Here is an 18483-nt window from a genome sequence, read left to right on the forward strand (position 1 = left end):
GAAATTTTTTGGGGAATTCTGCAAAAATTATTTTTTATTATTGAGGGCTAACTCTGAAACTGTTCAGAAATATTTGGGATTTTGAATTTTTATCAGTTTCAAATGGAGTTCTTTGTCCATTATAATTTTGTGTTCATATTATTGTACCATGATATTTTATACAATCTGAATGGCTTCTGTTCCTGGGAAAGCTTCTGAGGTTGCGTATCAGCTACATGGTATAACGGTTCGTTATATAAAATAATAAATAAAAAAAAGATGTTAAGCGCCAATTGTAATTTTTGTTTTATTTTAGAAATAGAATGCTGCACAGACGAATCCAATCATTTTCAAAATTTTTCTCACTCATTCAACTCATACATCCGCATGTCGAGAACTGCTCGCAGCTCGGGAGATGAGAATTAACGAAAAATAATGTAGGTTAAGTCCTTCAGTAACATTTTACTGTAAGTACACGAAATCAGTGCTGCCTCAAACATGGCTGCACCTACCGAAAACGAATTTCGCCATGAGCCAGACGCTGACGTCAGCAGCCGCAATTTCTAGTTAAAAATGTCCAAAAAGTTCCAAAAACAACAAATGATTAATTTACTATCTTCAGCATGGCTCTAGCTACCGACGTTAAATTTATTCTCCTCAATTACTACATATTTTGTGAGAAGCCACCGAATGCGCCTTCCTCGTGCAGCGATCGACAGACGACTGGTGAAGTCATGCCACTTTCTTCATCACGCAGGAAGGAGAAGTCACATGACCTCACCGACCAATCACACGCTCGACAGGGACTTCCCATTCTCCGTCCTTTCTTAATTTTATCAAAAACTTCTGACCTTGGTTTCCCACCCTCCGAAGAGATATTGTTTCTGTCTCTCTCTTGGTGGGGAATCACTGTTTCTATCTCACTCGCACTCATAGGTCTCATATACCTGCCTCTTTCTAATACATCCCACACCAAGTCTATTGTTCTAGAACATTAGGTAACAGCAATCCTAATACAAATTACTTGACAAAATTAAACTTATTTAGAAAAAACCTTAAAAAGTAGGCCAACACAGGCAAAAATCCAGTACGACTTATTTGTGAACAATTACATAATAAAATAGTAATGATTTAAAATGTTTGTTAAAATATAAAGTACATTCTTAAAACACACAGCAAGTGCAAATATCAACCCTTAACTAAGTACATATAAACGGTAAAGTATTTAGCTAGGAGGACAGGGTCTTGCAACGTTACAATGGTGAGTGGTGGGTGTTAACAAGATGAATTATAATTTGTTTAAGTGACTGTTTCTTGGCATTTTTTTGAATTTTTAATTGACCATGGGGTGCTGTTATGTAAGATGAAGTGCTGAAAATGTAGGGCAGTTACTTAGTTGGGTAAAGAAAGTGGATTTTTTCAATGTCAATGGGTGACAAGACACTTGTCACCCATTGAAAGAGTGAACTGTAACTTCAGAAAATATTTTTGGAATGACACATGGTTTTCATAAAGCAATCTTTCGATTCACATTATTCTAAAGCTTTTTAACAAGAGGATATCCATGAAACTGTTGCATTCGGAAGCAATGTCATGTTAGTTCTCAAACTCACATATTGGTTGTGGTTGTCTCTCTGTTGAGATACAATGGTCGAATTCAGCATAAATGAGTCGGTAGCTAAATTAGGTGGTGAGTTATGTATAATGCAAAACTAGTACAAGGAAGAAAAATAAAGAGTGCATCATCCATGGGTAGTGGATTTATGGTGGAATTGAAACTGTAGGTAATAAACATTTTTTTTTTTTTCATTTGAGTCTAAGATCACACTAGCAGAACTCTGTAGTGCGTGATCAAGGAATTTATTTTACCTGGAATGACCATTATGGGTGTTTGTTGACTAGCTTGTAACAGTATTTTACATCATAATTATGAGCACCTGGTGAATCATAACATGAATTTTGTTGGTTCTGATACAGGAACAAACCCCAAAGGATAAGTGTGTGTAGCATGATGTGACACAGAATGTATCTCAGTTTCATCACTGAACTAGTCATTATGTTGAGTGTCTCTCAGAATCCATGTTTCTCCACAGGTTCTGGACAATTGTGAATGTCTGTTTTAGCTTTCAGCAAAAAAATGTAACCACCTCTGACACAGTTAAGTTTTTATTAACTACGTAATTTATTTCAATTATTTTTGCATGTATAGGTAGCAAAAGGTTGGTTACAAAGCTACTTTTAAAACTACTGTCTAATTATGTCAATAGTTGGTTATGTGAGGTCAAGGACAGCTAAAAAGTTGTAAAATGGTATGAACAGTTGGTTAGGTTGGTGTCATTTAAAATAGTATGAAATTATAAGAGATGAGTTATTCTGCTGAATACCAATAATTGTCTCAAATATTTGATAATGGATTAGGTTCAATAGGTTACAATCCTCAGAAAAAAAGGAAAATTGTGTGAATGCACGAATTAGGGGTCTTGTGACAGTTAAGATATTATAGACTGGAGGAGCAACTTAACTGAGAGCACCCAGAGAAAATATAGGCTCACAGCAATGGCAAACATACATTTTTAATATTGATGTTTTCAGGATCTTCCTAAGTTTCTCCTCACCTCAAGCTAGTTAGGTGAGTACATTGTAAGCGTTGCAACTTTTTCATAAAAAAAAGCTTTAAATTCCAAAAATTGTTTAGAACACTATAGACGTTCCTCTATTTACCCTGAAAACAGCGTTTGAAAATTCCTATTGGATTCTGAGAAACTATAGTTAGGTTCATTTAGGTAGTCTGTGCAGTGAAGCGGTCGCCACCATGTTGTGCTTTAATAGTGTAGCCGAGACTGTTTTACACGAGAGATTACTCTGATTGTTATCACCGCCCAACTATTTTTGATACTATCTCCAACTTTATTCTGTGGTTCTCCAGAGATCCTCATAAATATAGCGTAGCTGAAGCTGTTTTCAAAAAGACATGGATTTTTAATGTCAAATCGCTACGGCCGGGTTAAAAACTTTTCCCCTCTAATTGTGCCTAATTAAGGTAGAAAAAATGAGGGTGGATAAAAGTCCTGCCCCATCCATAACATAATGATATTACCCATTTCTGTATTTTTTATTACAGCCTTGGATGCGCTATATTCCTAAGAATCTCTAGAGAACCACAGGATCAAGTTAGAGCTAGTGTCAAGTAAGCAGTGGGACAGTGTTAATCAGAGGAATCTCTCGTGTAAAATAGTCTCGGCTACACTAAAGCACAATGGCAGTGACCAAGTCACTCCACAGGCTACCTAATGTATTTAACCTATAATTGGTAATATCTCAGAAACCAGTAGGAATTTTAAAACACTGTCAGAGTAAATATAGGAATGTCTGTAGTGCTCAAAAACACATAATAATTTTATAATTTATTTTTATGGAAAAGCAGAATCTCTTACAATTTACCCAAAAATTATTATGATGATTTAAGTCTCTACTAAACAGATCCTTAAGACAATTTCCGTTAGTAAAATTCTGAATATGTTTTTTGATACTACAGACATTCCTCAATTTAAACTGAAAAGAGTGTGTCAAAAATCTTAGGTTTTCTAGTAAATTACATTACATTAGATAGCCTGTGTAGTGAAGCAGTCACCCCATGTTGTGCTTTAATAGCACAACTGTAAATGTTTACACGAGAGATTCCTCTGTAATATTATTACAGTGCTGCTTTTCCATGAAGTAATAATAATATTCCAAAAATATAATTTTCAAACAATGGAGACGTTTCTATATTTAGCCTAAAAACAGTGTTTCTAAAATCCAACTGATTTATAAGAAATCACTGTTTATAGCTTACATTACAAAACTTGTGCAATGATGTGGCTGCTGCCATTTTTTTTATCACTATGTTTTAGTGCAGCAAATTTATTCTGTGGCTCTCAATATATAAGTATGTGTATATTACATATTTAGATTTTGTGATGCAGTGGAAGGTAAATAGAATTTAATAAAAAAATACTTGAGTCCCTACTATGCATAAAACCTATGCGTTAACCCTCAACAGGGATTTTTTTTTAGCATAATGGAGGCAACAAGCACTGACTTTTTAAGTGTATCAAATGTAATAACCTGGCATACCTACATTGTCAATAACACCCAACTATTACCTTGATTATAGCTGTAAAACTTGATCCTGTGGTTCTCTAGAGATCCTTAAGAATATAGTGTAGCCGAAACTGTTTTCTAAAAGACAGGATATTTAATGTAGGTACGTACATTATGGCTGGGACCCAGAATTTTTTCAGCCCAAATCTGTTTTCCAACCTAATTGTGCAGTATTAGGGTGCAAAACCATTAACATCCCTGTCCTTTTTAAAGAATCTCGGCTACACAATGTATTCTTAAGGATCTCTGGAAAACTACAGGACCTTGCTGCAGCTAATATCAAGTGAACAGTAGGGCAGCGACAGTCTTGGCAATGATTATTAAGTACAAATAAACTTTACATTACTACGTTTACATTACAGGTAATATATAATAATTTTACACCACCCTTTAACCTTAAAACACAGTTGTTTTTTTACATATGGCTGGAATAGTAGTATTCAAGGTAATTATCGGACGTCGCTGCTTTTTAGAACGTATAGAATAAAAAATTAGCAAACATGGTTTTACACATTACACACGTCCCTCAATTTTCTCCGAAGGGATGGTTACGTAATTCCTATTAGTTTGTGAAAAAATTAAAATTTTATGTGTTACATTATAATATGTGTGCTTTTACACTGCCGCCGCCATTCATTGTGTAACTGCGATAAATAGGAATAATTATTTTCCATATAATAGAGACGTTCTTGTATTAACCCTGAAAGTAAGGTTTCTTAATTCCTACTGGTTTGTGAAAAAATAACAGTTTACAGCTTACATTACAATACCTATGTAGTCATGCATTTGCCGACATTCATTGTTTACCCCTGTGGTTATTTTTTAATTTTTTAAAGAACTTTAGTCAATGTAGGTGCTGTTGTAATAATTAAATCTGTTTAAGTAACGAATGTATTGCAATTGAAAGGAACATTTAATGTTTACATTTAATATTTGTTTTATTAGAATAAGTAACCCAAAAGGACTCTAATAGGAGGCAAAATTTGAATTTAATTGTTAATTGTGAATATTTGTTTTGTTACATTGTATTTAATGTACGTACTGTTTTGAGTCACGTTGTAACAAACGACTCTAATAGGAGGCAAAATTTGAATTGAATTGTTAACGTGATTCATTTCCTGTGAGAAATACGTGCTGTGCACTTAAGTAACTGGGCAGTTCCACGGTGTCGGACGTAAAATTTGGAAACAAATTTGTTGAGTAATCTTCTTCGTATTACTATTCTTTTCCATGTATCATTAATATTAATGCTTGAGTAAAAAAAGAGAGATTATAGGGTACATCCTGACATGGAATGGTTCGAATTTGCTAACATGCAAGGCAACAATTTGTTTTTTATTTTTGGTGTCGGACGTAAAACAGAAAACAAAACATTTGGCACATCAGGGGCTAAAGTAACTAATGTCTGTGAAAAATGAAATTATTAAATTATGTTATAATTTTTTTCAGCTTGCCTGAATAATAACAAAGAATGTGCATATATTAGATGAATCATACTGTTTAGTTATCATAAATGTATACATTTTTAAACTTTGGTGTCGGACGTAAAATGATGGGGTCGGACGTAAAATGTATGACAAAAAAATACTTGGTTCACAAAGCTTAACTAAAAATACTAAAGGAACTTAACTTATTATCCAGTATATGGCTTCGGTGGTTACATTTATCACTATAACTGATGTTTCTTCTTAAGTGTCACTGTCACAGTCTTTCTCTCTTCTTATTCTCACTTTCCTTGAAATACATTTCTTTCACTGTATTACCACTAACAAAAATGCTAACATTAGGCCTACTCTATATGGATAACAAACTAGGAGCAGGAAATGTTGGCAATCACGAAATGAACATGAATTGAAATTGGTTGAATCTTAATTTTCACATATTTTGCTAGTGAACTGAAACTGGCCTCTACTCCCAGTCACAATAGGGGCATCAATTTTTTTTACCACATCACTAAATAAATATGAAATGCAGTCTTCTTGTGAAGGCCACTTGTAGTAACTACCAGTGTCTGAGAGATGCATAACAGATACATCAACATAATCTGGCCTTAATTTTTTCACCAGCCCTGGAAACAGTTTGCCATCATACTTAACTATAACCCAGTTGTCTAGATTCACGTGGTTACATTTAGTGCTATTACTCATGATGTCTCCTTCACTGTTACTGCCCTCATCTCTGCTTATTTTCACTTTCCTAAATACTTCATTACTGTCACTGGTACCACCAACTAAAATGTACTTGTTTCCAACAGGAGTAACGCAGTGAACACTGTGTGTGTTTGCAACTGGCAATGCTTTGGCCCATATCTCAGCTACTGTGTTGTTCTTGCTTCTGTTCTCTTCTGCTGTGATGTAACACACAGTGATGTTGGGATTTCGCTCTGCTGCAATTCTTGCAAACTTTTCTGGTGTGTTTACAATGCTTCTACTTGCCTTGACATGGTTCCAGACACTTCTTTTAATTGTTCCCCCAATACCGTCAACAACACCTTTTCCATGCGAAGTCGCAAAGAAATGCCATTTAAGTTTTATGGTGTGAATTTCTTCCAGTTTGGCAAGTACTGAAAAAATAAAACGATTTTTGAACTGTGACGAAGCACCATCTGAGAATATATTTACTGTACTAATATCTGGGTAGGAAGTTTTCAAATACGTAAGAATATGATTAATGTAACAAAAAACTTGTAATTTGGTGTGTTCAAGATCATCAGATACTATTACACACCCTTCAGTTAGGTTTTTATTAATCCATGCATAAATTGTAAATAAAGTTGATTGTCCATGGCTCCAGTGAGCTGATTGTATTTCATTTTGGTTCACCAGAGATGCATTTTCTGCAAAATCAACTTGAATCACAATTTCACTGCCATTAACATTTGATTTAATGGTTTCAAATGTCTTTGCTTGAATGCGTTTGATATAGGTATGAACTAAAAAGTCTTTCAACTTGCTTTTCAAATCTTCAAATGTTTCTTGCACACTACTCAGTATCTCCATCTTCTCTGAATGTCCATCATTGTTTTGCCACTGAAAGTGGCTTTCTCAGATCTTCATCTTTAGGTGTATGTTGACTTATACTGTTAGTACAAGATTCACAACGGTTGGTCATACAATCTTTGGATGAAGCATCACACACTAGAGTAGTAATGAAGGAATAAAAATCTGTTGGCAAGTCTGTAAAGTCTTTCAGTGCCAGTAGCAACAATCTGACATTCTCATGATAGGAACATACACACACAAAATGTGGAATTTGAGAAAAAAGTTTACAGTGTTTAGGACGAAGTGCACAAAATTTTGCTCGACAAATTGTAACCTGTGGGTGTTTCTCTACAAATACCTTATACGCCTCACCTAGTGACACCAAGAGATAACGAGCCTGGACTTCACGTTTCACTTTATTTCCATCCTTGTCTACATCTTTGTATATTACTCTGTCTTTCTTTCCTGGTGCTTGCCAACTGACATCATCATTCTGATAAAATATATGAACCCATTTTCTTAACTTTTCTGAAACTTCATTTTGTCTGGTTCTTCCTATTGGAGGAGTTACTTTAAAGCCACATTGGTTAGCTAGACATTGCACAACATGTTGCCTTTTTCGTGGAGACTGTGGCAAATTACGCTGAATTTTTTTCATAGCCTTTCCTAAAGACTGTTTTGTTTTAAATGGAGTTGAACACAAAGGTATGTCACTGTTTTTTTCAATTGTTGCTGGCTCACCTTTTTTGTTATGATACCAACATTTCACTCTTTCACTTTCCTTTGCACGTAACTTCTTCAGTTCTGGCTCAGACATACTTTCCTTCTGTTGTTTTCTATATTTAGCTTTCCTTAATCGATCTTTCTCTAATAATTCTGCTCTTTTTACTGGATCACCACCCTTAATTCTTGCTCTGCGACGTGCCATCTTTTCTTTGTTGCTGATCTTTGCCATGACCTAAAAAGAAAAGAAAAATTAAATAAACTATAGAAAGATAAGTAATGAAGAGAGTGCTTCAGATATATTATAAAAGGGCGTAGGCCCTTAGGAAGCAAAAAGACTAACTGTTAATTTCAGACATAACATTTATTCCTCAAATAAGTTCCATTAAACTTTGGCTTATTAACTTTTCCCATGAAAGTATTATAAACATTAATTTTTAGGTTAGGAGTTACTCTATATAATATGGGAGTATTGTAAACAGATGTGTTTACAGTATACATCATAGTAAACAAATAACTGCCTACAATAATGAACATAAATTACTTACACTGCTGTTGGTGTAGCTTTCTTTATCTGTTGAAGAATGTATTTCACTACAAAAATACTGCAGTTTCAACAATAGAAAGGACTGTGAAGGCCAGCATGGGTGACATGTGAATAACCAAAATGCACAAGTGCAGGTGTGACAACTTACAAAACAAAAATTATGTTCTACAAATATAAATAAAGATATTTACAATATAGGCGGTTAATTACTTCATAAAATCACTGAAAATATAATTTGGTATTAAATGTAAATATTATTAAATTTGGTGTCGGACGTAAAATTATTTTTACGTCCGACCCCCCAGTTATATAAAAAGTTAATTCATAGCAATCTTTTGTTATGTATAGAAAGTAAAGATCAGTACAAACCTACTTTGTATGTGGGTTGTTAGAATTATATCACTAGCCTTGTGGGCTGTATAAAACTGAATACACATTTTGGTGTCTGACGTAAAACTAAAAAAACACCTGCTTTGAGGGAGGTTTATAGAACAGTTATATGATTTAGTCTTCTTAATTATAGTTTCTACGTGTAGCATTAGGCCACACAAATTGAATGGCTTAGAAACCAATCTAATAAAGTATTAGTATGTCATCAAGATCAGCCAAGAAAGCAATTTGCGTACAATTGAAACTACTAAAAGAATAATTTTTATTAGGTTTGTTCATCATTATTAATTACATCACAAAGTTAAAGACTAATCTAAGGCCTAGTTTCTGGTAGAGAAATATGTTAGCTTTCCAATGATATAAAACATTTCTAGGTTATGTTAATTTTAATATTTGCTACCATGGTTGACCTTTTCATGGAACTGCCCAACTGACACATTGAATTTTGCAGTCATTTCAGGGAATACTTTGATTACAGCCGTTGTATATTCTGTGTTTGATATGGCTGGTGTTTCATGTATCCAAATTTATCCCTGGATCCTAAAGACTTGATCCTGATGGCATAATCATGTTGGCTTGATCTTGTGGTATATGATGCTTGCTGTTTTAATTCAGTACACCGAAAGATTCTGATGGCATGATCCTGTTGGCTTGATTCTGTGGTACATGATGCTTGTTGTTTTAATTCAATACATCAGAAGATCCTGTACATAAAAATGTTGTCATATAATAAAGAATTATAATCATACATATAATAAAAAGGATTTATTTTTTCAACCTACAATCATAATTCTTTACTATTTTGCAATTACTTTCATGTGCAGGATCTTCCGACGCATTAAACTAAAACAGCAAGCATCATGTACCACAGGATCATGCCATCAGGATCTTTCGATGTAATGAACTAAAACAGCAAGCATCATGTACCACAGTGTCAAGCAAACAGAATCATGCCATCAGAATCAAGCCTTCAGGATGTAGGGATAAACTTCAATATATGAAACAGAATAATAAGCATGTTTTTGATTCTCCATAGTTGGCTACAAATATGCTAAACAAAGAGATACTTGATCATAGATAAACAATGACTGGTAGCAGCAGTGTGAAAACATAGGTATTTTAATGTAAGCTTTAAACTGTTATTTTTCCCAAACCAGTTGGAATTAAGAAACAATTCCTTCAGGGTAAATTTAGGGATGTGTGTAGTGTGTGAAAACCATTTTTTTAAATTTATTTTTTGTTCTAAAAAGCTATGACATTCAAAAATTACTATGTGAAGTTCTTAAAGTATCTGACCATGCCTCAATGTCATTTTAAATGAAATAAATCCAATTTAAGGTATTTGCCTTTTTTTTTTTAGAGTGGTGCCCCTAAATTGGACAATTACAACATTCAGAATTTTTTTTCACTGAAATGCAGCAACATTATAATTGTAATTGTTTCGTATCACATATCCAATATTATGCCTTGACCATAATAACATGATCCTGTATACACTGATCCTGTAATACATGATGCTTTTGTTTTAATTTAATATATTGAAAGATCCTGACAAATATAACTCGAGATATCGCAATACAAACAAAATGTCACGTCTTGTGGAATTTTTGTTCATTTACGATCATAATTCATTGTTATAGGCCTATTAGAAGGCTTTATTATGTCGAGGACCTTTCAATGCACTAAATTAACAACAAGCATCACGTACCACAGAATCTATGTATTCAGGATCATGCCACCAGGATGAAGGGATGAATTTGGATACATGATATGGAACTTTTACTGTTATAAATGTACAGATTATTATTACAGTCCTCTCACATATACAGTTTTTAGTAAATTAATCCTCTCCTTAAAATTATAACACTACATTATACATTAATAAAGCATTACCACTTTGTGAATTAACATTTACCAATTTGCACCTAGCAATCACTATTACCCAATTCCACCTAAAACCAATAATGGCTTACCCAAGATTTTCTATAATCTTTCATGTATGTATAGTAAACTAGTAGGGAAACTGAAGCTTTCAATATCATGGTTAAGTGGTTATCTACATATGTACCCACACAGAAATTCCATGAAAAAAATTCTTTGAAGCTAATACATGTATTAAACGAGACAAAAATTTATGCATAATATGAATGCATACACAACCTGGCCTTGGAGAACTTACAACAAAATATCCATGTAAATAATACAAGATGTCTGCACTCACCACTATGTTCCGTAAAGATATTGGACCCTTGGTGACGCCCATCCTTAGGGTTCCTAGGTTTATTTCTTATCGTACTTCTGACAGCCAATGCTCCAGTAGATCCTGCACGTTCTTTGGCTTGCTGAGCGCCCATGGTTTGAGACCAACCATACCCCAGTCGGCCTTTGGCACACCGCGCCGAGCCACAATGAACTGACGTTTCACACACTTCTAACCAAACATGATAACATCGCTTTTAGCATGTCCCGTACATCTGGAAATGATTCCATTTTCCAATCATTTATCACCTAGAACTGTAACTGCCATTACAAATTTTTATAATCATACGAACATACGTTTCGCCATATTTGACACTTCGTTGTCGATTATTTAGTTGTTCATTTCACCGCAAGATGGAAGCAGGATAAAGCAAAACAACAGGATAACAAACATTAGATAATAAAGTATGTAGTCACTTAACAGTTCATGTCTACAATATCGCATTAAGTAAAAATTTCATAGAAAACTGTTCTCTATGTACCCTTAAAATTTTAAATAAAAACTTAATTTGTACTTTGAAAATAAAATATATCCTTTTCAATGTTTTCATAAGGTGTGATTACATTTCTGCAATAGGTATGTTGTAAATACATAACTGATAACATAAATGTATGAGCTGTGGTGTATGCCTTCCACATACTGCTTCTTTTTCTTAAAAACCTGTCTAGTTCATTCTTTGCTTCCTACTATTATTCAACACTAGACCGGAACGTAAGCAGAAATTCATTTCGGTGATGAGATGTAAACACTTTGTCCACTAATTCTTTCAATTTGTTTATGGGAATGATAGATTTTTTTTTTAAATATGTCGGGTAGATAAATCAACCCTCCCCCCTCGCTGGGTAAGTACGTCAAGACGAGCCCTCTTTAATATACGTATTAATAAATACATAACCTTATTAACACTTTGCAATGTTTAGCGTGACAAAAGTGTGTAAGTATAAAAATTGGTGTTTCAGGATACATGTATTGTTTAAAATTGTATATATTCAAAAGGTTTGCTGGTTGCAATGAACAAAAATTAATTGAATACCTTATCTGGTTAAAATATGAAAAAATTTCAAATATGATTTTTGCAAGTTTCCTTGCTGAAAATGAATTAATAAAACTATTTTTTTTAAGCTTAATGTATTAGCAAACATTTACCTCTAGCATGTGGATATATATACTTCGTATCTCGTATGTTTTTATGTTTTTATCGCAAAATCCAAAAAGTCTTAGAATATATTTTGACGATTTATAAGACCCTTTTGCGAACTGCCTAACCCCCCTCTATGGAAGCCAAGCCCTAATCCATCACCTGTATAAATATTTATACATTATAATATATTTTTATTTGTTGCTATATAGGAATTAATATTATTTTTGTGAATACCCTGCATGTGGCGTACCCATACACACAAAAACCTAAACTGCATACTAGTGTGAAAAAAATGTTTTAGTACTGTTATCATTTTTCTAGCATGTATGTTGAAATAAAAATTATGTATTATTTTTACTAAAAAAATATAGTTGAATTAGGCTCTCTCAAAAAAAATCCCTCATCTCATGACAATTATTTGACTTATTTAAATACCAAGGCTACGCATAGGACGGATGGTTTAATATTTTCTCTCACTATAGTTGGTAACACGTACTACGTTTGTACAACCCGCCGAATTTGCTTGGAAGTGTGTTTTGTTTTTATAATTCACACTTACAAATACTGTGTTTTTATTTTGTCATACAGAAGGTAAGGACCCAATTGTTTTAGTTATTTTATGAATGTGTCTTTTATGAAATAAAACTAGTGGTTTTTCTGATCTTCCTAATGAACAATTGAAAGAGGCTTTCGTATTCCTGGTCTTGACCAATCTGCGCACGCGAACAATTCTGTACAAAAATGGCGGAATTGTTATTAGACTCACACATACGTGTGTGGGTATTTTTGCCTATCGTTGTTATAACATTTTTAGTTGGTGTTGTCCGTCATTATGTGTCTATATTGCTTTCGTCCCAAAAGAAGGTGGAACTCCAACAAGTGCAGGACAGTCAGGTCATGATAAGGTCTCGATGCTTGAGAGAAAATGGCAAGTATCTTCCGAAGCAGTCATTTCTGATGAGGAGACATTTCTTTAATAATGAAGAAACCGGTTATTTCAAAACGCAACGACGACCTCCTGTTTCACAAAATCCCATCACAGATCCGAGTTTAATGACGGATATGCTTAAAGGAAATGTTACAAATGTCGTGCCAATGATAATGATTGGTGGGTGGATAAACTGGATGTTTTCCGGGTTTGTGACAACTAAAGTTCCGTTTCCACTGACTTTGAGATTCAAACCAATGCTTCAAAGAGGAATTGAGTTGGCATCACTCGATGCGTCGTGGGTTTCATCAGCATCATGGTATTTTCTGAACGTGTTTGGTTTGCGGAGTATATACACTTTGGTACTCGGCGAGAATAATGCAGCTGACCAAGCTAGACACCTTCAAGATCAGATGTCTGGAGCAGCAATGGCTATGCCTCCTGACCCTAAAGCAGCATTCAAAGCAGAATGGGAAGCTTTGGAAATATATGATCATCAATGGGCTTTAAGTAATGTTGAAACTGAGTTAATGGAAATATTGGGCCCTCCAACAGATAACATGTATCATCAGAGCAAATCTGATTAGTGCTTGATATGGTTTGTTTGACAAGTTTTACAAGGAACAAGGAACAGACAGTATTGATAAATTGTTTTAAAATGGATAAAATTAAAGTGTGAATTCATTTGTAGAATCATTTTGGTGATGTGTTATTTTCTGTTCTCTTTGAATGTTGAAATTATTTATAATATTTTAATGTTTTAGGTTTGTGGTAGCCAATCTTTTGTATATGTACCTAAGTACTAATTAGGTATGTATCATTATTGAATTTGTTCAATCATACTTGAGACTTACAGTTTATCTGTATATTAAGAATGTGTGTTCATTATTGGAATTATTTATTTTCTGAACATCAAATAAAATTATTGCTATGGTTATAGTCAGAAACCGAATTTATGTGAGGCCTCCCAAATTTAATATTTTGTGCTTTATTCTCACTACATTTGTGTGCTTATGAAGAACCAAAGCATTAGTGAGAGACTAATTGTAATTTGAAGTTAATCTGTGTCTAGGTAATTTTTCTAATTTTTGAATGTTGTATTGTTAAGCAATGTAAGTACTTTACTCAGCATACATGTAATATGATAGGAGCTTTATAATCCCAAATATACTAGAGTGATTAGCAAATTTGTTTTGTTGAGTATTTTACTATTTTAATTAGTATTACAATGTAGCTGGGGCTGTGATACATTTAGGTACCAGGTCTCGAAAGGTGGTTGTAGAATAAAGGGCTTGGGGTGATAACAGAGGTAAACTGTCATATGTATCAAAAGCCCACTTGCCACTTCTTGCAAGGCATTGTTGAGCTGGTGTGCAGGATTTTGAGATTTGCCTTACAACACCTAAAGCATCATTCCCAAGGTGTCTACTGGTTACAAAAATTACGAAAATAATGAAAACGTAATGAAACTGGTGAACGGGTTACGAAAGTCACGAAAAAGTCCCTTTATAAAAAGCAACAATGAAGAAAGTCAGAAAAACGTAACTTTCGGCAGCCTTTAGTTAATGTGCATTGTTTTTTCTTTAGCACTTCATTTAGGTTGTCCCATTCCAGGACATTATTCTATATTTACGTTCCACACTGTTAAACTTGCAGACTGTTTAAGTGGCTGAACTTCCACAAAAAAAAAAAAAAACCTTATATCACATACTTTTTACATTATTAGCTGGCAGATTTGCATTTTGAACATTTTTGTGCGGTATGGATAAGAAGAAGGAAATGGAATATAAAAGTAGAACTTTTTAGGTTCAAAGTCAATTTTACTAACAAAAAAGTATTCCTTCATACCTGATAAAATAATCCCAACGATTATAGAGTTATACAATAGCATTATGTAAGAGATAAGCATTTTATAACTATTTGTATTAGGTCTACCTATTTTGAATTTGTTATGCCCATTGTTGAACCAAGTTACATGGTACTTTGTAATCTACTCTTGTATTATTTTAAGAGTGCTTGCAACTAGGCCTACATGTGAATTTCTGGCTGGTTCGTTTAGCATCTAGCTGTGTAGAATCTTCATTTTGTTAAAGTTTGGCCACACAAATTTTTACAATTTTAACCATGTTAAACGTAATAATAAAATGACATGGAATGAGAATATACACCCTTAATATAAATAGTTGAAGACTGTTTACTTCATCATGTGGAAATTATATCTGAAAAGATTTCATATTTTAACAAAAATAGGCATGTTTTTACGAATAGTATATCTATTTGGTATTATGTTTATTTTTCTTATGTATACAAATTACATTGCAACATAATAGTTGTAATAAAATTGTAAGTTCCCAAAAAAGTCCTGAAATTGGTTCACCTGGTATATTTGTAGCCACCATGATTCCTATCAGTTTAGTAACAAAGAAAGAAAGTATGCTTCCTGTCCTGCTACTTAGTATACAAAGGCTCTTTAAGTTTCAAGTTTTTCTTGATTGTGAAATCATTATGAACCCTTCAAGAAAATTAAAAAAAGAAAAAAAAAAATTAAACAATGAAATTTGAGATTTAGTTTAGTTTTGTTTGTGAAATAAAAGCCAATCAAAATCTTGACCTGTTTTTAATGGTGTATGACTGACTTCATTTGTGGTACATCATAATTTGAATTGAAATCTGAGTGGAGTGAATGCCAATTGGGAATTCTTCCTTGAACATACACTATCATACCGAACCAGGACTGGAATGAGTTTAATTCAATTCCATCACTAAGATGGATTGGAGTTGATTGAAAGTTTACCTTGACCACTCAGAATCTTACTAGGAGTGACTTAAAACACAAGAGGTGCCATTTAGAGTGTACCAGTATCTAGTATGAACAACTGGTGGGGAGTTACTGGTAATTATTGTGTGGAAATCTTTTTGGCTGTGTCCTTCTCCAACACATTCACATTGCTTACTCACTGTGTGTCCTTAGTTGACAAATTAAAAATGAATAGCACTCTCTTTCACTTAACTGCAAATTGAATTATTTTTTATTGTCTATAATACTTATTATGAAAATTACTACTGATACTTGTGGTAGTGTCTTGTAATTGAAGTTATACCAAAATATTTTAAATTCCTTGTGCGAGTAAATAAATAATATAAGGAAGAGGAATAATATGCATGGAAAATGTTTTTTACAATTTTTAAACACAGGTAAATTTCTTCCTACGGAAAAAATATATATATTTTAATATTTTATTTTTCATTTAGGCTTATCCATGAAACCATGATTTCAAAATATACCCTCCTACTTGGTGCTGTTTTATTAATGGCATAAAAAAATTAACTGAATAGTAATATGATTTTTGTAATTAATAATTATGTTATTAAAATATTTTACTAAGTTAATAAAATAAATATTATTTAAGATCAAACTACATTTTGTGTTAGATTTAAATGTATTATATTAATCCTTAGATAGTCTAAAATAATGAACAAAAAAAATGAAAGTATATTTTCAGTACTTTATGAGTTAATTACTATGCATACAGGCAAATGTTAAAATGTAATTTTTTTTTTTACTTTGTTTTGACTGTACACATTACCAGAAATTTTTATTTAAAAATTTTTAACCATAGATACAATTTCCACTGCAAACTTTATGATATACACAAGTGAATTAATGGAAGTGTCATTTGACAAGTGTGTTTCTGTATAATAGGAGCGAAACAGTTTCCCAACATTTTAGTGTGAATTGGAGATAGAACTTAAGAATAAGGTGATTTTATGGAGGTTCGTAAGGGTATAACGGATTTTTTGTTGAGATAAAACAATGCTCAGAGTTTCTGCAGTTATGAAAAATATGAAAAACAGGGAAAACTCAGTACACTGATGTTTTGGTCGACATTACAGTTGCCATCATCAGAGTACAGTTACCTACTGAGGTTTAAAAAAAAAAACCCTACAGCCCCTCCACACTAAAGTCACTCCCACACAGCCAAAATGTTTGTGGGCCTTAGAAAAAATGGGAGTGATTTTGACTTGAGGGAAGTGATGCGTGCCAGGTTAAACCTATACGCTTAAGTTGAAAATCTGAAAACTGCCATTGCTCTCTTTCCTCTCCTGGGGGCAGGGGGAAGTAGCTGGTGATGTGCGTCTGGCACAAGCAAGCTGCAGGAGTGAGTCAGTTAGCACCCCGGCAGCCAAAGGGATGTAGCAAAGTAGGGATGCAGCAGTGAACCAGCGACACACTGGAGGAAACCTGCTGCCCGGAGTTAATCACAACTAGAACTCGCCTGAGGCCTGGAAGAAATCGGAGAGTGGTGATGGGAAGTGGTGCCTTCAGCCACTGGGCCGCAGCGACTTCAGGCCGATGGGACTGGCACTAAGACCTTCTTTGGCGCGAAGGTTCACACAAACATGACTGCCTCGGTGCACTGAGGACAATGAGAGGCGGTATGCTGGTCAGCCTGTTAGTAGACACGACAGCGCCCAAGCTACGAAGACTACTGCTGGTCTGGTCCACGAGTCAGAATTTTATATTCCTGACTATCCCAACTGCTCATCACAGCAGGGGCCCTGCAATCCGCCACCCGTGGGACATGCTCGGTTGCAAAAAGTCGCTGCCTCTGTTTCCCCGGCCTACACAATGCATTTCACTCCCCTTTTGCGCCGTCATTGTAACCTCATTAGGTAACTCTACCCTGATGGCAACTGCTATGTCGACCAAAATGTTGGTGATATATTTGCCTTGAACGTGGCTACAACCCAGAAGCTAAGCTACTTCAATTGAAAAATTGTTTAAAAACCTGGTAAATAAAATAGCATCAGTAATTTTTCATACTACACAGTATCTTAATTTCTTAGAACTGAATGTATTTATAATCTTAAATTCCTTTGCTGTTAGTAATCCACATCCATTTTCACTAACATTAATTAAGTGCAAGGGAGATAAAAACAACTTTATTTTATATTCATTTAAAACATAACTAAAATTATATAGGTTGAGTCTTTAGTATGAAGTAGCTTGGCTTCTGCGTTGTAGCCGTGTCCTTGGCGAATGATTCACCGACGATTCTGTCGACATTGCAGACGCCATCATCAGGGAGCAGTTACCTACTGAGGTTCTTACCAGTTATCCTGCCTTTATATACTCTCGCCTGAGAGGAAGGTGCTTCCTGATTGGCTGCAGCTATGGGCCAATCAGGGGTGACCTGTCTGATGTTGGATGTGGAGCTATGTTTTGAGGATTTCTAAAGAGTGGGTTCCATATTTTGCTTAATTTGTAGCCATCTTCTCTATTAATGTTTCTACTTATTCTCGAATGTATCTTTTCTTGTATTGTCGGATGTTGGATATAGTGTGGAATTGGTCGAAATGAATGCTGTGTCTGGTTTCCGTGGAGTGTTC

At 34.2% G+C, this 18483-nt stretch overlaps 2 protein-coding genes across 11 annotated transcripts in view; one reads left to right on the forward strand and one right to left on the reverse strand.

Moving 5' to 3' along the window:
* Positions 1-11378, reverse strand: part of LOC134541963 (tyrosine-protein kinase Abl) — a 116289-nt gene extending 104911 nt beyond the window's left edge. For all 10 annotated transcript variants that reach the window (XM_063385794.1, XM_063385785.1, XM_063385761.1 and 7 more), the window contains exon 1: positions 10985-11378. In XM_063385794.1, coding sequence (XP_063241864.1) covers positions 10985-11117 — 133 coding nt within the window. In that variant the 5' untranslated portion in view covers positions 11118-11378. The remainder of the gene's footprint in view (positions 1-10984) is intronic.
* A 1408-nt stretch (positions 11379-12786) lies between these two features.
* On the forward strand, positions 12787-13542 carry LOC134542025 (ER membrane protein complex subunit 3). The gene is given in 2 exon segments (XM_063385859.1): positions 12787-13343; positions 13345-13542. Coding segments are annotated over 2 exon segments (516 nt in total). The 5' UTR covers positions 12787-12905; the 3' UTR covers positions 13423-13542.
* The last annotated feature ends 4941 nt before the right edge of the window (positions 13543-18483 follow it).

Source organism: Bacillus rossius, chromosome 1, assembly GCF_032445375.1.
Source record: "Bacillus rossius redtenbacheri isolate Brsri chromosome 1, Brsri_v3, whole genome shotgun sequence".
Taxonomy (NCBI): Eukaryota; Metazoa; Arthropoda; class Insecta; order Phasmatodea; family Bacillidae; genus Bacillus; species Bacillus rossius.